This window comes from Lissotriton helveticus, chromosome 7, assembly GCF_964261635.1.
Source record: "Lissotriton helveticus chromosome 7, aLisHel1.1, whole genome shotgun sequence".
In the NCBI taxonomy this organism is placed as follows: domain Eukaryota; kingdom Metazoa; phylum Chordata; class Amphibia; order Caudata; family Salamandridae; genus Lissotriton; species Lissotriton helveticus.
Genome location: NC_136068.1, coordinates 1553513905 through 1553534761, shown reverse-complemented (window position 1 = coordinate 1553534761; position 20857 = coordinate 1553513905). Strand labels below are relative to the sequence as shown.

General features: G+C 46.6%; 1 protein-coding gene across 11 annotated transcripts in view; it reads left to right on the top strand.

Annotated features, from left to right (window-relative positions):
* Positions 1-20857, top strand: part of PPP6R1 (protein phosphatase 6 regulatory subunit 1) — a 1126148-nt gene that overhangs the window by 1026910 nt on the left and 78381 nt on the right. For 9 of the 11 annotated variants that reach the window (XM_078655037.1, XM_078655034.1, XM_078655036.1 and 6 more), the window contains one exon: positions 7447-7542. The exons of the other annotated variants lie outside the window; for them this stretch is intronic. In XM_078655037.1, the coding sequence (XP_078511163.1) occupies positions 7447-7542 (96 nt within the window). The remainder of the gene's footprint in view (positions 1-7446; positions 7543-20857) is intronic. 11 annotated transcript variants of the gene reach the window in all.

Below are 20857 nucleotides of genomic sequence, written 5' to 3'. Positions count from 1 at the left end.
AGAAACTTGGGTTGACGAAAACGCTATCTTATCCCCAGTGCAGTACGGATTCAGAAGGGGGTTGGGAACGATGGAGCAGTGCGTAAACCTCAAGCTTATTGTTAGCAAATATACAAAAGCTAAAGAAGGTAACCTATTTTTATGTTTTGCAGATTTGAGTTCTGCTTTTGATTTAGTTGAACATTCTTTTTTATGGCCAGTTTTATTAGATATGGGGGCATCAGCCGAGATCATCCACTTCTTGGCGAGACTCTACCAAAATTTGTCTAGTAAAGTCAGATTTGGTCCAGCTGGTGAATGTACCCCACTTTTTAAGATTAATAGAGGCATTCGGCAAGGATGTGTTTTGGCACCCCTTTTATTTTCTCTGTTTATAAACCAAATTGACCAAACCCTCAGATTAATTCCAGCCGAAGCCCCTACTATTAATGGCAACCCCATCCCAATATTGTTGTACGCGGTCCTCCTGTCCCGTACCCAAAATGGGCTGCAATGTCTTATCAATAAATTTCAGACTTTCATAAATAGCAGGAAATTGATAATAAAAAAGGTAAAACATTCGTAATGTCATGCAGGAAGAAGACTAGGAAAAACAGGACTTTTTATTTAGATGGGGATAAGTTAGAAACTGTCAATAAGTTCTGTTACCTCAGCATTACATTTTCCGGGGATGAAAGGTGGGCCAGCGAACAAGAAAGCGTACGTTTTAAAATGGTTAGGAATACCAGTAGTGTTTTTAGATTTGCTGCTAAATTAGGGGGTCGGAGAATAAAGGAGATGGTGTCGATCTACAACTCAAGGTTTCTGTCATCAGCCTTATATGGGGCTGGAGTCTGGGGCTACAATACTCAAAGTGGCAAGCTAATCCAGAATGAGGAGAACTCATTTCTGAAACGCTTGCTATGTGCCCCGGCCTCGGCTTCTACTGTGATAATCCATAGGGAAGTGGGCTTAAGACATGTCAAGGATCTAACAGCTTTGCGCCCATTGGCCCAATGGCGATCAATTTGGTCAAAGACCGAAACCAAATTTACCCAGGACGTGATAACTGACTGTTTAAGGCTCGATCATTGCTCACGTATACCATGGCTTGGCCATATTAAATACTGGTATAAAACACTTTATGAAATCGAAGCCTTTCATGAAACTGAGTCGGGGGCCTGTGTATCCAAAAAAGAGCTTGCAGTTTCCTTTTTAGAACATATGGAAAATATTAGATCTATTGAATGCGTGAAACAAAAAAACCTTTATCTTTTACCAGGAGTATAGCGTTAGCGAAGGCTTTCAACCATACTTAACATCAGTTACAAAAAGCTCACACCGTTTTGTATTAACTCGCTTCCGCCTGGGCATTGTACATCATTTAGTGGCATTCCCCCTGATTAACCAGCACAGCACCTCTCCCTGCCCTTGTGACGGGGTATCTAAACAGTGTAGCTGTCATTTTATGTTGTTCTGTAAATTTTATACTTCCATGAGGAAATATTATCTAAAACCCATCTTTTTATCCAATAAATTACGATGCACTAAGACAGCTATGCAGGTATTGTTTAATCTGCAGAGCCCAGATATGTGTTTTTGCATAGCAACATATATTTTAAAATGTATATCTGTACGGAAACCGATGATTTTATGAATAAACTGAACTGAATGTCTGAATAACCCTCCCTGCTACACCATGTGTCTAGTGCACTAGCGACACCATGAATTCTAGATCTGTGTTTTAAGTTTATTTATTCTGGGCGCATTACTGTAACAGTGATTTTGTATTTTAATCTTTTTAACCTGTGTTTTAATCCCTATGCATTTTATCATTGCTAGTTTTTGCACATAAACTAAAAGATGGCTATTGCACCTTCTGAATGCTAATTTTGCACATATTTCTATTACTCGTTAGCATGTGGCACTTTATTGCAAATTTTGCACATGCTTTATAAAGATAAAAATTGCACTTTATTATGTACTTGCACTAGTGACACTATGAATCTTCGATCTGTGCATTAAGTTTATTTCATTCTGGGCGCATTATTGCAACAGTGATTTTGCATTTTAATCTTCTTAACCTGCGTCCCAATTCCTATGTATTTTATCATTGCTAGTTTTTGCATATATACTATGCCCTGGGTGCGCGGCTCCTAAGGAGTCTGTGGCCCATGTACTTTTTGCTTGCCCCGCTTATAAAGTGGCACGGAAGATCTGGCTGAAACCAGTATGTAGGGGGTTGGGGTTGAGGTGCCACAGATCGGCCTTACGAGTACTCTCTACGGATCCAACATCTTTTGCCATGGTATGTGGGGTGGCTAAATATTTGAGCAGTGCATGGCTGACGCGTTCGAGGAGTTTGAAGTTGCATTCTATGTTATTAAATGATCAGACTGGTTGTAATTGAAGGTATCAACCATTATGAAACAATGAAGTGATGAGAATGGTTGTCTGGGGTCTATAATAACCATACTGTACTGTATATTGTGTAGGTTTTAATCATGGTTTTCTACTGATGATAGTTATTACTGTTTTATTGGGTAAAATGTACTCTTTTATTGTGCAAAGTTTACTCTTTTATGGTGAGCTATTTTACCGAATAAAGATATATACAACAACAGCATATATACTAAAAGATGACTATTGCACTTTCCGAATGCTAATTTTGCACATATTTCTATTAATTGCTAGCATGTGTCACTTTATTGCAAATTTTGCACATGGTTTATAAAGATAAAATTGCACTTTATCATGTACTTGCATTTGAATATTTAGGAATTGCTGTTGATATTCATATTCATGGGCTGAATATATTTCGTATATGTACTATTTTATGTTTTGATGTTTTGTTGCTTTATGGCCATATACCTATATATACCGAATACAGCATTTTTAATCTGAATCTGGGTTTGATACTTTCCCAGAGTCAGCCCTTTTCTCTTTTTCTGGTCTGGCCACAGAAGAATCGGCATTTAGGCCATAGGTATGCATAGGGCAGCTGAAGTCGTTGACCTCCACCTCCCTCCCATGAAGGTGAAAACAAATGTCCTGATGTACGTTGTGTAGCCTGACCAGAATGATATTGAGCCTCTCCTACCTTTTATAGAAGCCTTAAGTTACCCCACGAGGGGCATAGGCTATTTTTGCGGCAGCATCCTTCTCCTGAGAGCCTCGTAGTGCAGGCCTCCAACAGCTGCACACCCCAACAATTTTCTTACCGCTCTAGCCTGACAGAATCGCAGCGAGTGGAGGCATTCAGAAAATTACTCTTCTCATTGGCCAGTTTGCTGGGCCGTTATACTCCTACCATCTGGGACTCAATAGCCCAAGTCCTCCTAGGTGTTCCTGCCCAAGTCCTCCTAGGTGTTCCTGAATACCTTCTCCCTGAATACCTTCTCCCTGTTCTATCACAGGCCATTCAGGATGCTCGTGATATGGCTAAGTTCACAATTCGTTGTGGCTGGGACACCACCGACTCCGTTGGACGGTCTATTTGGGCCAGTATTGCCATTTCTCACCATGTGTGGCTGTGATTGACTGGGTTCTCTGACAATGGCCAGTCCTCCCAGATGGACATGCCTCTCAATGGAATTCACTTGTTCAAGGAGAAGGCTGATTATTCCCTTGAATGTTTCAAGAAGAGTAGGACTACTGCTTGCTCACTGACCCTTTCTACCCAGCCTTGCCAGCAGCAATTTCACCATTACTTTCTTGTCTTCAGACAAGGCATTCCTTACCACCAGCTTGTCCCTCTCCAGCAGCAAACGCAGCCGTTTCGCAAGAGAAGCTGTGGTGCCCAGCAAAGCCAAGGGTCAGCATGGCACTCCCTCTGCAAAGCCCCCACAATATCCCAAATCCCCCACAGCCCCACCTGCCAGCCCTCTTTAGTGTACCCTTACAAGCTCACAGCAACTCCCTATTCATTTCCACTGTCCACCAAGCCTTTTGGCCAAAGGAACTGTTGAGAGGATGCGGGAGTCAGAAGTAGGTCGTGGTTGTTATTGCCCCTACTTTCTTGTTCCCAAGAAGGACAAAGTCTTCGACCTTTTCTAGAACTGCTCCCTCTCAATACCTTCCTCCGAGTTCTGAATACTCACCCTGGCCCAGGTCTTATATGTTCTCGACTCTGGAGACTGGATGGTTGGGTTGGATCTGCAGGATGTCGATTTCCATATTTGTTTCCTGAAGGCCCATTGGTGCTTTCTGAGGTTCATGGTGGGAGAGGAACATTTTCAGCTTCAGTTTGCTGTGTTCCCCTTTGTCTCACCAGCGCACCATGGATGTTCCCAAAAGTGATTGCTTTGGTGACTGCACATCCTTAGAGGTCGGGGTGTCAGAATTCTCCCTACCTCAATGACTGCCTGGAAGGTAGGCTTATCCCAGGCAGTCGTCAATCCCCTCTAGACCGCAATAAACCTCCTGAGCCATTCTGGAAACTGTTCAGTTTTTTGCCTTTCCCTGGGGAAAGAGTCTGGGTAATTCCGGCTATGATCCTGTTCCTTCTAGCTTGGTCCTGGAGTTGTTAGGTCAGACTGATGGCCTCCTGCATCCTTCCAGTCAAGCTCACCAGTTGGCATATGCGGGCTCTGCAGTGGGATCTGAGGTCCTGGTAGGAGCCAACATCAAGGGGAACACTGACAATATTTAGAAGGACGCTGCGAAAATCTGCACTGGTGGCTACTGGACCATGATTGTGTCAGCAACAGACCTCTCGCCCTTCACCACCCAGAGCTCACAGTGGGGCGGCAACCTGGGAGAGGTGAAGATTTGAGGCCTTTGCCTCCATGCATGCCAGTCTTCTAGAGCTGAGGGCCATCTGTTTGGTTGCTAAAAGCCTTCCTGCTTTCCATTAAAGGGAGACTGGTACAGATGATCCTGAGCAACACCACCGCCATGTGGTACTGCAACAAACAGGGTGAGGTGGAATCACAGACCCTGTTCCAGGGGAACCTTGTGCCTCTAAAAATAGCTAGACCACAAAGGTATTTTCCTAGTGATGAACCACCTGGCGTGCTCTCTGAGCACCAGGGTGGAGAACTGAGCCTTCAGCGTCTAATTGATCATGAGTGCAGCTTCTCCTGGAGGTGGCTCAAGATCTATTCTGCTAATCGGGAGAGCCATGGCTCAATGTATTAGTACTGCTGAGAACACGCAATATCAGCAGTTCTGCGCGTTGGAATTTCCAAGGTGTCTCTCGGTCGAAGATGCATTCTGCCTTGAGTGCAGCTCCAAAATCCTGTATGCTCTTCTGCTGATATCACACCTGCCCTGAGTTCTCAAGAAGGTCAGGACAGACTGAACCCAAGTAATCCTAGCGGCTCTGGATGGAGCATCGAGAGTTTGATGTCCAGAACGCCTGAGCTTGAAAATCTGTGCCCCGATCAGGCTGCTCCTGCGGGAGACCCTGCTGTCCCAGCTACTGGGAAGGGTTCTCCACCCGGTCCTTCACAACCTCCATCTTCATGCGTGGAGATTGAGCAGTGCAGCTGAACATCTTCAGCCTTCCTCCAGAGGTCTTTGATGTCCTCTTTAGCAGCCAGGCGTCCCTCTACAAAAGCTGTATACACTTGTCATTGGGACAAAGTTGTGGTTTATTTATCTAATGTGGTCTCTATTTGAGCCCCTTTAAAGATGTCTCTTGCGGTTTCTCACCATTAAAACTGTCTTCCTGTCTGCCATCACTTCTGCACAGTGTGCGAGTGAGTTTCCCACTCTGTGTGTTCATCCACCATACACCACCGTCCTTCCAGATAAGTTGGTCCTGCGCACTAGAGCCTCTTTTCCACCAAAAGTCGTGGCACCGTTCCTCATCATACCATCACCGTACTGGTGTTCTATTCTTTCCCTCACCCCTCTAAGAAAGAGGAGAGACTCAATCGTTTGGATACCAAAAAGAGCGTTCAGTTTCTGCTTCACTTGTACCAAAGAACACCAGGTGGACAATCAGCTTTTTGTATGATTCGCCTTAGACAAAAAAAGGCAGGGCTGTGCAGAAGTTTACCATCTTGCACTGGATCGTGCTTTATGCAAAGAAGTAGTGGTCTTCTAGGGTCAAAACTGCTACCAATGCGTTATCACACAAAGACCCTGTGCAAGGCAGCTACGTGGGAGTCCCTCCATACGTTTACGAAGCACTATATTCTGGACAGCAAAGAAGGGCACATAGCTTGCTCGATTCTGCAGGACTTTCTGGTTTGAGTCATTTAAAGCCCACCTCTCGTAGGTACTGTTTTTGTATTGAATCAAAAGGTAAGGAACCCGCAGCTAGAGGTGTCTGAGAAGAACAAGTTACTTACTTTCTGTAATACCATTTCTGGTAAGGACTCTACATAGCCGCAGATTCCTCACCGATCATCCCATCCTCCTCGTTCTGTGATTGGGCTGTAGCCATTAATAAAATCCCAAGTTTGAGAATCTGCACACTGGTCTATCAATTCACTTCTGGTGATTCGCACATGGGGGCCAAGACCGTCTCGAAAGTAACTGACTTCAGTATGCCGGGGCGGCTCCTATGTTGGCCCTACACGTCACTTCTAGAGTGCAACGGTGTCAGTGCGGAGCTGCAGTGTGCCACCTTCCAGCATGCATAGTACTGCTGAAAAGTTTCTGGACCCAATCTGACGCCTGGGAAATATTCCAAAGGTGAGCAGAATGCAGCTACCGTTAAAGAGTATTACCCAACTTAAATACCTAGTTCATCCATAAGGTACCTGCCAACAGGGTGGGTTCCTCCACTAGGGTGGAGGAGCGTCGCCCCACTGCTTTTCCACAGTGCGAGAAAGCCAAAACATAAAATGGTAATAACTTTTTGTTATTACCAATTTATGTTTGCTTGGCGCATTGCGAGCGGGTGGGTGGACGGGCCTGTTCTGCTCTTTGAGCAGGGGAGGAGTGCTTTGCACACTCTGCCCTTCTCCATGCAGGCTGTACTGCAGCTGCATGGAGAACATGCCCACCTCACCAGCCCCTGGCTGGGCGCTGTCCCAACCAATCACAACTCTGCCATTGCAGTGTTTTGATTGGCTTAGGGGAGGTTGCTAGGTTGCCTGCTTCCTGTTCCTGTTGGAGGCAGGAGAGGAGGCACAGAAGACGCCGGACCCAGCAGAAGGTACATTTAATTATGCGCCCGCAATTCCCCTTCAAACCCCCTATGCGCCCCCCTCACCCCCTTCCACACCTGCAAGCAATGGCGGCTGCTATTGCCTGCAAAGTGAAACAAGTAGAAAATCAACATTGGCAAAGCCAATAGTCTGCTCTTGGCAGGTTTAGGCAATGCTTTTTTGTCATTGCAAGAACGTTCCCTAAAAGAAAAAAGGGAACATGTGTCCACCGTATATTTACATAAAAAATTAAATGTAACCATTCCATGATATGTGCAGCTTCAAGAAACCTCACTCTCGTTTTCAACACAACCAGTTCCTATAAAGGTTTTTAATAACCTGTGTCTGCCTTTTCTTTTTTCAGTGAGCACAGCCCCTTGCCAAATAGCCTACAACAATCTGTCCACCCACCTTTGGTTTCAAATGGCCCCCCCACAGAATCTTCAACAAGCAGCATAGAGTAAGTAAACCATTTGTTGAAAATTAAAATACTTACCTAGTTGGCTTTTATTGTGTGAAGTAAATTGGATGATTGAGAGGGCATATAGAAAGGGGTATGAAGCTAGACAGTAACTGTTTCCATGGAAAAGACATTAAAACATGATTTTGTTTTGATATTTCGTCAAATGTTTACTGCAGTGTGTACAATTATCTTATTTTGGCAAATAGAACTGATTTATTTGGGGTTTCCTCCTGTCTTAAGTGAAGATGGTTAGGCTCTGTTCTAACACATTTTAAGAACGGAAACAGTCTTCCTCTAGATATAATTAAGATTTATAAGCATTGATGTGGTCTGTCTTTATCTGAAAGAGACACGTTAGTAGTAGATTCCTTACCTTAGAATATCCCCAGGCGTCAGACTGGATCTGGAAACTTTTGCGTAGCAGTACCCTTGCGCGTCGGTAGGCGTCGTCTGCGGCTCCGCGTCCGTCGTCGGCGTCGTGGGCGCCGTGATGACGTCGTCGGAGTACTTAGACGCCGCCTCCGCGTGCTGACGTCCGTTCTTCTTTTTTCCGCGCCAGCAAGCGCAGATCTGGAAAAAGCAGTAACCCTAGTCAATTTTTGACTACCTTTTTGATTGTTATTTCGAGTCTCTCGACTCTGAACGGTGCCGTAGGGATGCCCGGCTTCAAGCACTGTGACGATTGCGACCGCCTGATGTTGGTCACGGATCCTCACCGCGTCTGTTTGTCTTGTCTGGGCGTCGACCACGACGACAAGGCCTGCTCCGACTGCCGGGCCCTCTCTTCGAAAGCCAGGCGGGAGCAGTCCCGCAGGCGACTCGAACTCCGGCAGTCGGTCCCGCGCCGCGAGAGGTCCCGATCCCATGGGAGGTCGAGGGACAGGTCGCGGGCTCGGAGCCACCACAGTTCCGAGGGTAGGCCGCACTCCTCCGGGTCGAAGTCGTCGTCAGGTAAGAGGCACAAGAAGTCCAAGCGGCATCATCGCTCTTCGGACTCCCCCCGACGCTCGCACGACGCGGCCGGGGGTTCGGGTGACATCACCCACGCGGCTCCGTCGGAGTCGCGGGCGCCGCGTGCAGCTCCACACCCTCCGGTCCCTGGGCTGAACGCGACGCAGGAGGAGATCGAGCGCTTCCTCATGGCCATGAGGAAACTCTCTCCTCCGGCGGGCTCCGCGGCGCCTTCGGGCCCAACGGACCCGTCTAGGGCCCCTAGCGGGTCGGCGGCTCCGGCCCCGACGCCGTCGGGTGCTTCGATGCCGCCGACGCCTTCGGGCCCGGCGCCGCAGGTCCCCTCTATCCCGACGCCCAGCGCTGGGGGGTTCAGTTGTCCCGGCGCCGCCGGTGCCTTCGGGCCCGGCGCCGCAGGACTCCGCTGGTCCTCCTACGGGTTCTGGTTCGTCGCCGGTGGATCTTACGGCCTCCCTGGCGTCGGACCCGCAGGTGTCGCCTCCGGCGCCGCCCTCGGGCGGCGCCGTCCCCGGTTCCACCTTCGTTCCTGTTCAGTCGTCGGGACGGCCCCGATGGGCGCCGCTCCAGACGCCGTTGGGTGAATTTCACTTTTATGAACATGCCCCATTAGTTGAGAACCCTGAGTTTCAGGAGATGGGTGATGAAGAGGACTGGGAGGGGTCTGAGGACCCTCTGACCAGGGAGTGTCAGTCTCATGAGGACTGGACAGGAGACCTTGGGGAGGCCAGTGGCCTGGACACCTCTCCAGACACTGGTTTTGTCTCCCCTCCTACCGTGGCTTCGGAGGAGGGGGCAACCTATAGTGTGGTGCTGATGAGGGCTGCCAAGGCCTTGGGCCTTGAGCTCCCCGTCGCGGCCGTGAGGACTAACCTCCTCACTGAGGTCCTTAAACCGCAGTCAAGCTCGGCCGAGCCTCTGCTGCCCTTTAATGAGGCCTTGACCGACGTTCTTCTGGGCACTTGGTCCAAGCCCGCTACGGGTTCGCCCGTAGATAGGAACGTGGCCAGACGCCACCGCCCAGCCCCGGGCGACCCATGTTTCCTGTCCTCCCACCCTACCCCCGAGAGCCTGGTCATCCAGGCCTCCAATTCCCAGACCGCATTCCCGTCGGCCCTGCCCGACAGGGAATCCAAGAGGTATGACCAGTATGGGAAGAAGATCTTCTCATCCCTTAGTCTAGGCCTGCGGTCTTCCAACACCGCCTGCCTCTTGGGACGTTACACCCACTCTGTGTGGGATAAGGTCGCGGAAGTGCTGCCAGAGTGTCCGTTGGAGGTACGGGCCAAACTCGGCCAAGCCCTTGTGGAGGGCCGGGATGCAGCCAAGTATTCCATCAGGTGTGGGCTGGATACCACTGACTCGCTGGGTAGAGCGATGGCAACGACGGTGGCGGTCAGACGCCACGCCTGGCTGAGGTCCGCCAACTTCTCGGCTGATGTCCAGAGCACGCTCATGGACATGCCGTCCGATGGCCGTCGCCTCTTTGGCGACAAGGCAGACCATGCGCTTGAGCGCTTTAAGGACTCCAGGGCTACGGCCAAGTCCTTGGGCCTCTCGGGCCAGCGCCAGCAATCGGCTGCCTTTCACTCCTTTCGTGGCCACGGAAGGGGTGCGCCCACACGCGCCGCCAGCCACGCTCCACAGGGCAATACCCAACGCGGTGGCGGCCGTGGGAACCGCCGTCCGGGCGGTCGGGGGCAGCGGCGAGGTCAGTCCACACCTTCCCCCGCAAAATCCGCCTCAAAACCCTCCTAGTCCGTGCTTTCAGGCCCATGTGACGCCAGTGGGGGGCAGGGTTCGCCATCACCACCTCCACTGGCGCACTGTCACTTCGGACAGGTGGGTGCTGCAAATCGTCCGAAGGGGCTATTCCCTCCCCTTCGAGGCGACTCCTCCAGCCATGCCACCGCAGAACCACCGTGTATCGGGGAATCACTTGCGACTTATGCAGGAGGAAGTTACGGCCCTCTTGGCCAAGGGGGCCATCAAGCGCGTTCCTGGGCCAGAAGTAGGGTGTGGTTGCTACTCCCACTACTTTCTGGTACCCAAGAAGGGCAAAGGGGGCCTGCGCCCTATCTTGGATCTACGGAACGTCAACGGCTTCCTCCGGAAGGAGAAGTTCAAGATGCTGACACTGGCTCAGGTCATAGCTGCCCTGGACCCAGGAGACTGGATGGTAGCGTTGGACTTGCAGGACGCTTATTTCCACATCTCAGTCCTGCCGGCCCACCGACGCTACCTGCGGTTCACGGTTGGCCACGAGCACTTTCAGTTTACCGTGCTCCCCTTCGGCCTTACCAGCGCCCCACGGGTGTTCACGAAGGTGATGGCGGTGGTCGCAGCTCATCTGCGCAGGTTCGGGGTTTCAGTCTTCCCCTACCTGGACGACTGGCTGTTGAAAGCGGGCTCGCCCCTGACAGTCGTCAGCCACCTCCAGACTACGGTAGATCTCCTGCACCAGCTGGGGTTCTCCATCAATGTGCCAAAGTCACACCTGTGTCCCTCTCAGAAGCTCCTCTTCATCGGAGCGGTTCTGGACTCGGCGCAGTTTCGGGTTTATCCACCCGAACAGCGGGTCCGGGATATTCAGGCTCTGATTCCCATCTTTCAGCCGTTATCCCGGGTCTCGGTCAGGTTGACGCTGCGGCTTCTGGGGCTGATGGCCTCCTGCATCCTTCTGGTGCACCACGCCAGGTGGCGGATGCGGGCTCTGCAGTGGGACCTGAAGTTTCAGTGGGCCCAGCATCAGGGCAATCTGTCCGACCACGTCCTGATCTCGGAGGGCACTGCGAGACAGCTGCAGTGGTGGCTCACGGACCGCGATTGGGTCAGCGGCAGATCCCTCTCCCTTCCCCAACCGGAGCACGTAGTTGTGACGGACGCGTCCCTCCAGGGCTGGGGAGGCCACATGGGAGAGGCGGAGATCAGAGGCCTCTGGTCTCCGGCGGAAGCCCGGCTCCACATCAACCTGTTGGAGTTGCGGGCGATTCGTCTAGCACTGAAGGCATTCCTCCCCTCTGTCCGGGGGAGTGTAGTGCAGGTGTTCACGGACAACACCACCGCCATGTGGTACTGCAACAAACAGGGCGGGGTGGGGTCGTGGACCCTTTGCCAGGAGGCTCTTCGCCTTTTGCAATGGCTGGAACGCCAGGGCGTGACCCTGGTGGCTCAACACCTGGCAGGTTCTCTGAACGCCAGGGCGGACGAGCTCAGCCGTCGGTGCATGATGGATCACGAATGGCGTCTGAACTCTGACGTGGCGCAAGGCCTCTTTCAGCGATGGGGAGAGCCTTGGTTAGATCTATTCGCCACCGAAGAGAAAGCGCAATGTCATCAGTTCTGCGCGTTGGAATTTCCAAGGCGGCACTCGCTCGGAGACGCTTTTCGTCGCGAGTGGAGTTGCGGTCTGTTGTACGCCTTTCCGCCTATACCACTTCTACCCAGAGTGCTGAAGAAGATCAAGCGCGACCGGGCCCAAGTCATCCTTGTGGCTCCGGACTGGGCGAGAAGGTACTGGTATCCAGAGCTACTCAATATGTCAGTCGATCCCCCGGTTCGTCTGCCTCTTCAGGAGGACCTTCTGTCGCAGCAGCAGGGGACGGTCCTCCACCCGAGCCTGTCCAGTCTCCACCTCCATGCTTGGAGATTGAGCGGCGACAGTTGAGGCCATTTGACTTGCCTCCTGAAGTCTGTAACGTCATTCTGGCAGCCAGGCGTCCCTCCACAAAGTCGGTATACGCCTGCAGGTGGAACAGATTTGTGGCATGGTGCACAGCAAAGGCTGTGGATCCTCTTGCTGCCCCTCTTTCTGAGGTTCTTCTCTTCCTTCTCTCTCTTGCCCAGCAGGGCTCTGCTCTGGGCACTATCAAGGGCTATCTTTCTGCCCTTTCAGCCTTTCTCAGGCTACCTGATCAGCCTTCTTTGTTCAAGTCCCCTATTGTAAACAGGTTTCTTAAGGGCATCACACACACGTTTCCTCCTGTTCCGTTTGTGATGCCTCAGTGGGACTTGAACCTGGTTCTTACCTTTCTGATGTGCGCTCCCTTTGAGCCACTTCACAACTGTCCTCTTCGCCTTCTGACCTTGAAGACGGCTTTCCTGGTTGCCATCACCTCTGCCAGGAGATTGAGTGAGCTCCAGGCTCTTTCTTGTACTCCACCTTTCCTTTCTGTCCATCCGGACAAAGTGGTGCTACGTACCAAACCTTCTTTCCTGCCCAAGGTTGTCACGGCCTTCCACATCGGGCAGTCTATCACCTTGCCAACCTTCTTCCCGCCACCGCATCCCTCTAAAGAGGAAGAGCGGCTCCCCTGTCTGGACCCAAAACGTGCGCTCTCATTTTATTTGAGTCGCACACGCCAGTTCCGGGTGGATGACCAACTCTTTGTTGGTTACGTGGGCGCTAAGAAGGGGAAAGCGGTGCACAAGAGGACCATCTCCCGGTGGATCATCTTGTGTATCCAAGCATGCTACTCTTTGGCTAGGAAGGAGCCCCCGGCTGGATTGCGGGCTCATTCCACCCGAGCAACGGCGACTACCACTCCCCTGGGCAGGGGTGTGCCCTTACAAGACATTCCTTCGTAGTCTGTTTAACGCTTGTCTGACACCGGCTTTCATTATTTGTGCTGATTACAATTTTATCCTCATTCAACAGATAACGCGCCTTGATCATTCAGATCAGGTAATTCCCAAAAACCCCCCCTTCTCCAATTTGTATACTTTTTTCCGAATTTTTGCCTTTCTTTTACAGCATAGTACTTTTAGCCCATGTTTTCACAATGCACAGAGTCACTAATTTCTATTGAGACATTCTAACACTGTTGGGACAATCACATATGCTTTGAAGTCTTTAGGGTTCTGTCGTAGCGAGTTTTTGCTTAAACTAATTACAAATGAATATATCAACTTATGTCCACTTTTTCATGAAGCATACTAGATGGAAATATGTATGATGAGAAATAGCATTAAGGGGTTTATTGGATACGTGGTGAAAGCTAATATGCTATGTACCTACTTTAAAGTAGAGAATACGTCTGGACGAACAGCATGTTTAGTTTGAGTACTGTTTAGATTTTGAGTAATGACAGACGTTTTCTTGATCTTTATTTGTATACATTTACTTATTTATTGACACTTGTCCCATTTACTAACAAGAGTTGGTTATGTCTAGGCATAAGGGAACGTTCAGAACCCGTAAAATGATATACTCAGTTTTATTATTTCGCTACTTTACACATTCATATGCCTAATTTGAACGTTTAAATTCCGTTTCATTAATGAATTAAGATATAGAAACCATTATTGAAATACTCATTTTCTACTTTAGGAAACTGTATGCTTATTGGAGGCTTGGAACAATTTAATGAATGAAATATTATGGTTTAGACCACATCAAGGACAGTACTTAACCATGTAAAGTCACCGCACGCCACAAATTATATGCTTATGATAAAACTTATGAATCTCTCATTTAGTATAAGATATACCAACCATTTTTGAAGGCCGTATGTCACTACACACAACCTATTACACGCGCTATTAATATAGACCCGATATATAAACTTCTCGTGAGTTATCTTACCCAAAGTCACCTTCTGTCTCTTTTTCCCATCCTTATCTTTTTTGGTTTCCACTTCACTGGTGTCCCCACCCTCCACACATATTATATGTATATTTTGATTATTTTTTCCTTTTGTTTTCATTTTCTTTTTTGTATACATCCTTTTTAGCCCTGAAGATTCACAGCCACATGCTGTGATGAAACACGTGTAGGCTAGAGTGATAAGCACAGTGATTCTGAGGAAAGAACACTGTTGAACAATAAAACCGTTTGGAAATACTTATGCGTGTTTGATCTATCCCATCGCTTCAACCATTTTGACCATTTGAAGATTGAAATTAGATTTGATACACTAAGTGTGCTCTGGATTCTTGTCCAATTACATTAGAGAGAGGTCCCAGAACCTCTTCTCTTACAGAGGTTAAGGTTTTCCTCTGCCAAGAAGCACCTAACTCTATACCACGACACCTTAATACTTACCGTGACTAGTTGTGCGCCATATTTCTGAACACTTAAAAACCTGTTCTCTGACTCTATAAAAATTCTTGACTCAGAAAGGCAGCCACTACGGTTTTCAATCCAGTTACTACCTGATTCACAATGGATAGGGATAAGATCGCCTCCGAGATGTTTGAAAATCTCTCCAAAGGCACACATCCAACCACCACCAGGACAAATGGAAATCAGCAAACGGGAACCAGCTTGAAACAAAAATTTCTTACATTGGAACGACTTAAAAAAACGGAAAATTCGCGCTGGTGGGATAGCGCAACTTTGAAACAATATCTGAGGGTACAAAGAATCCCGAGAGGTCTTAGATCGCAGACCTTTCCGACCTTTGATGACCTCGACGACGACCTCCTGAATAAATGGGAGGAATCAGTAACCATGAACTCGACCAACCTAATGAGAATCCTAATAGAAAATGCAGACCGAAAAGTAACCAAATTGCAGGCAGAAATTGTGGAACTAGAGAAGGAGATAGAAGCCCTTAATCTCAAGGATGCAACTGAAAAAAACTACAAAATTCTTGAAGACATCCTGACCAAACATCAAAATGAGCTCAAAGACCGCAAGGCAAGACAGATACGAAGAGATGAAGCTGACTACCGTGAGGGAAGAGTTTTTACTTTTGCCAAGAAATATGACCAACAAGTCCGCAAACCAACTAACAACCAACAAGCAACTAACAACCAACAAGCTGCCAAAACTGGAGCATCTAACATATCCTCAAGCAACACCTCTCTTAGCAGTGTTCCAGAAACTGAGAGCGAACCTGATGATAACGCTACCGCTAATCAAGATCCAAGAATGATGCCAACAACCTCCGGAACAAGCACTGCTTTTTCTCGGGAAGTCAGGACAATGAAAATTATCAACCGAACAAGAGTAAACCCAACCCACGCAAAACCCGCAGAGGCCAGAGAGGAGGACAAAGACGACTACAGAGAGAAACTGAGGTCGGGCACCAAGAAGTGAAGAATTCATTTGGTCAGGATGTACAGGTGATTAACCTTTCATCCGTGAACCTGGACAGGGACATGATCTCATTATTGAGCAAAGGTCTCAGTTTTAATCCTATGGACCAAGGCGATCCATGTAGGATGAAGATTGATTTGTTCAAATATATCAGAGGACTCAAACTCAAAAAATATTTCTGGGGCACCCCAACAGAACATACAATTTCTGATGATGACCTAGAAGAGACTACTACTAACCCTATCAGTATCCAAGAGGTCTTGGCATCACACCTCTTATTGTCAATCACGGATTTTGATGATCCCCCAAATTCATTCAATGACCTATTAACAGACTTGGAACTGAAGACTGATGACACAATAGACAGTGGCCTAAAAAATAAATCCAAATGGACACCAACACTTCCTAGTGGTAACACCATTGACACCTTCTACAAACTCGTATTGGATGATATTAACAAATACGAAAACAAAATCTCTAAACGTGGTCCTATAATTAATGACAATCTAACCAGAGAAGAGAGAATAGCACTAAAAACTCTGAGTGACAACCAGGACATTATCATCCGTGAAGCTGATAAAGGAGGGAACGTAGTTGTGATGAACAAAGTAGACTACAACACAGAAATCTTCTCCCAACTCTCAGACAATTCCTGTTATGAAGCCATTCCTAATAATCCCATGGGCCAGGTTACAATATTGATCAATAACCATCTAAGAGAATGGAAAGGGGCATGTCTGATTAATGATGCGGAATACATGTTTCTGAAAGTCACACGTCCTTCCTATCCATGGCTCTATACCCTGCCAAAGGTTCACAAAACCGCACCCTTTCCCCCTGGTAGACCAATCGTATCGGGGATTGGGGGTCCAACTGAGAGACTTTCCCAATATGTGGACAAATTTTTGAGTCCACTGGTGAAAAACCTGCCATCCTATATTCAGGATTCGAAACATATCCTAAGTATCTTAACAGACATCACATGGCAACCAGGTCTGATTATGGCAACCCTTGATGTGGTTTCGCTCTATACTTCCATTGAACCAGAACTTGGATTACAGGCTGTTACGAAAGCATTGAACACCAGACCAATTACTCTGCTCGAACACACTAAGATGCTGATAACGATGATGGATATCATTTTAAATCAGAATTTCTTTGTTTTTGACAAAAAATGGTACAGACAAACTAGAGGAGTAGCCATGGGCTCAAGGTTTTCTCCTTCTTTTGCCAACATATATATGGGTGCTTTGGAGGCTAACATGATCTGGAGCATTAAGGGCAGTAAATGGATTGATAACATTGTTTATTGGGGTCGCTACATAGACGATTGCCTCTTAATCTGGTCAGGATCTGACACTACACTTGAAGAATTCTGTGTATACTTAAATGACAATGATATGAACATGCGCTTCACCACACACATTAGCTCTACATGTGTTTCCTTTTTGGATTTAGAACTATACATCAAGGATGGTATCCTACAAAGTAGATTATTCCGCAAAGAAACAGCATGTAACTCAATACTTCACAACAAGAGTTGTCATCCTGATCATCAAAAAAACGGAATCCCGTATGGAGAATTCATACGAGCAAGGCGGAATTGTAGTGAGGAACAGGAATTCGAAACTTGCTTACAAGACATGCAGTCCAGGTTCTTCAACAGAGGTTATAATCCTCAAATTATTTCCAAAGCTGGTCAAAAGATCACAAAAACCAGCAGAGAATCAACTTTGGCAGCCAGACGCCCAAGAACTGATATTAGAAAACAACCAGTGAGACTTGTGACAGACTTTAATGAACTAAGTCCTGTAATACGGAAAAGTTTCCAGAAACATTGGGGCATCCTTAGTGCTGACAGAACATTGACTGAGGCTATAGGCAATCATCCTCAAATTACTTTTCGTAAAGGGAGAAATCTCAAGAATAGACTAAGTCCTACTGTGCCCAAAGCTACAAGAACTTGTGACTGGCTGACTCAAAAGTCCAAAGGCTTTTTTAAATGCGGCATGTGTCCGATGTGCAGGTGGGCCAAACATGGAACCAAGACATTTCAGGATCACAGATCGAAACAGTATACAATCAACACCAACATTAACTGTAACACAAAATTCACTGTATATATCATTGAATGCGCCTGTAAAAGCAGATATGTGGGGAGTACGATCAGGGCACTTAAAGAACGCATCAGAGAACATGCTAGGGCTTATGCCACTAAGGACCCACGATATCCCATGGCCATACATATGGCCTCTTGTCCTGCACAAGGAGAGAACAAGACATTCACGTTCTACGGCATTGATGTGATACAGCCCTCAGTAAGAGGTGGAAACAGGGAACTTCGCCTTAGAAGGCAGGAAGCACTATGGATCATGCGTCTGGATTCTACCAACAGAGGCCAAAACACAGATGATGAATTACATTTCTTCTTAGGCTAGGATTATTAAGATGCTATCACAAACAGTTATGAAGTATCACTACTGTATATGAGGATAATGTGCAGTGGTAAATGTAACAAGTAGCAATATACAAGTATTGTGTAGACTCGAATTCACAAAGAATATGTCCAGTTTATATGAATTTTTCTAACTGAGTTTTATAAATAACTATGTTGATAAAAATGTGGAATGAATTACCATGAATAATGTCACCAATTATACCCACTAAGGTTTTGGTTATTATATTCCCTAGACATTGAGGGTAATGTTTCCTTCTCCTCCCGATTGGGAGTTGCTTTCCAGTTTTTTCTGCCGATCACAGGGATAAGAAATATAAAATTTTGAAAAATATTAAAATGGATCACTTTTTCCATTTTTATTTCTCGGTTCTCTTTATATACCCCAAACACTTCCATAATGGTTCAACCTTCCTATGGAGTTTGTTCCTTGCTAGCTGTAAAGGAGAGCCTTTTAATTCCGTTTCACCCTCTTTAGAACAACCCATAATACTGTTATGGCCTACGCTTCTCACCACGAGAAAGATTTTAGGGACTATTAAAAATGTTGTGGTGCAACTGTTAAACAGGCACAATATTAACAAACACGCTGTTTTAGTCTTTTACTCATTGGACTAATTTTGGTCCATACTAAACTCTGAATCACACCGATCATTTCGACTTCTACCTTTCTTTACAAAATACTCATCCCCTTGGTTAATTTTTTGGGGGTCCTATTATTAGCCTTCTATTTTTCACCCGGTTCTTTTTTCACGTATTTGCGCGTCCCCTACCTATACATATGCACTTTGTGCAAATGAAGGGGACTTTGATTATCCTTTTGAGTAACTCTTCTATTTTTTGCCCACTATTATTCAACCTGAGCGGTCTAGTCTTTTTTGCAACTGCCCTATTTTATGGGCGTGAACCGCGTGGTGTTTGTTCCCGCATTCGGAAACAGGAGCTGCACTCGGCTCAACCCACGGGCAAACAGGTAAGCCATAGAAACGGTCTCTTTGGAGATTTTCGCTTCTCGCTGCATTTTGTCACCGAACCACTTTACCACAATAATATTTTCCCTTCTTTTGGTTGTGTAGCCCGAATAGCACCGACGCTGTGTGAACTGTTACACACGATCCCCATTTTGACGAAACGGCAACCGATTACTTTCGGTACCGTTCTCCTACAAACATAAACATCCCGATTAGGACCGGGACGGAATTATCACCGGTCTCCCGGTGAGTCTTTCCCTCATTAATCCTGACTATTCCTTCGTAGTCTGTTTAACGCTTGTCTGACACCGGCTTTCATTATTTGTGCTGATTACAATTTTATCCTCATTCAACAGATAACGCGCCTTGATCATTCAGATCAGGTAATTCCCAAAAACCCCCCCTTCTCCAATTTGTATACTTTTTTCCGAATTTTTGCCTTTCTTTTACAGCATAGTACTTTTAGCCCATGTTTTCACAATGCACAGAGTCACTAATTTCTATTGAGACATTCTAACACTGTTGGGACAATCACATATGCTTTGAAGTCTTTAGGGTTCTGTCGTAGCGAGTTTTTGCTTAAACTAATTACAAATGAATATATCAACTTATGTCCACTTTTTCATGAAGCATACTAGATGGAAATATGTATGATGAGAAATAGCATTAAGGGGTTTATTGGATACGTGGTGAAAGCTAATATGCTATGTACCTACTTTAAAGTAGAGAATACGTCTGGACGAACAGCATGTTTAGTTTGAGTACTGTTTAGATTTTGAGTAATGACAGACGTTTTCTTGATCTTTATTTGTATACATTTACTTATTTATTGACACTTGTCCCATTTACTAACAAGAGTTGGTTATGTCTAGGCATAAGGGAACGTTCAGAACCCGTAAAATGATATACTCAGTTTTATTATTTCGCTACTTTACACATTCATATGCCTAATTTGAACGTTTAAATTCCGTTTCATTAATGAATTAAGATATAGAAACCATTATTGAAATACTCATTTTCTACTTTAGGAAACTGTATGCTTATTGGAGGCTTGGAACAATTTAATGAATGAAATATTATGGTTTAGACCACATCAAGGACAGTACTTAACCATGTAAAGTCACCGCACGCCACAAATTATATGCTTATGATAAAACTTATGAATCTCTCATTTAGTATAAGATATACCAACCATTTTTGAAGGCCGTATGTCACTACACACAACCTATTACACGCGCTATTAATATAGACCCGATATATAAACTTCTCGTGAGTTATCTTACCCAAAGTCACCTTCTGTCTCTTTTTCCCATCCTTATCTTTTTTGGTTTCCACTTCACTGGTGTCCCCACCCTCCACACATATTATATGTATATTTTGATTATTTTTTCCTTTTGTTTTCATTTTCTTTTTTGTATACATCCTTTTTAGCCCTGAAGATTCACAGCCACATGCTGTGATGAAACACGTGTAGGCTAGAGTGATAAGCACAGTGATTCTGAGGAAAGAACACTGTTGAACAATAAAACCGTTTGGAAATACTTATGCGTGTTTGATCTATCCCATCGCTTCAACCATTTTGACCATTTGAAGATTGAAATTAGATTTGATACACTAAGTGTGCTCTGGATTCTTGTCCCCTTACAAGACATCTGTCAGGCAGCTACGTGGGCGTCGCTGCACACGTTTGCTAGACACTACTGCCTGGACAGTCAAGTTCGGAGGGATGGCTTCTTTGGCCGTTCCGTCCTCCAGGGCTTTCTGGTGTGATTATTGGTTCGCAGACCCACCACCGGGGTTGGTATTGCTGGGGTATCTATTCTAAGGTAAGGAATCTAATACTAACGTGTCTCTTTCAGATGCACAAGTTACTAC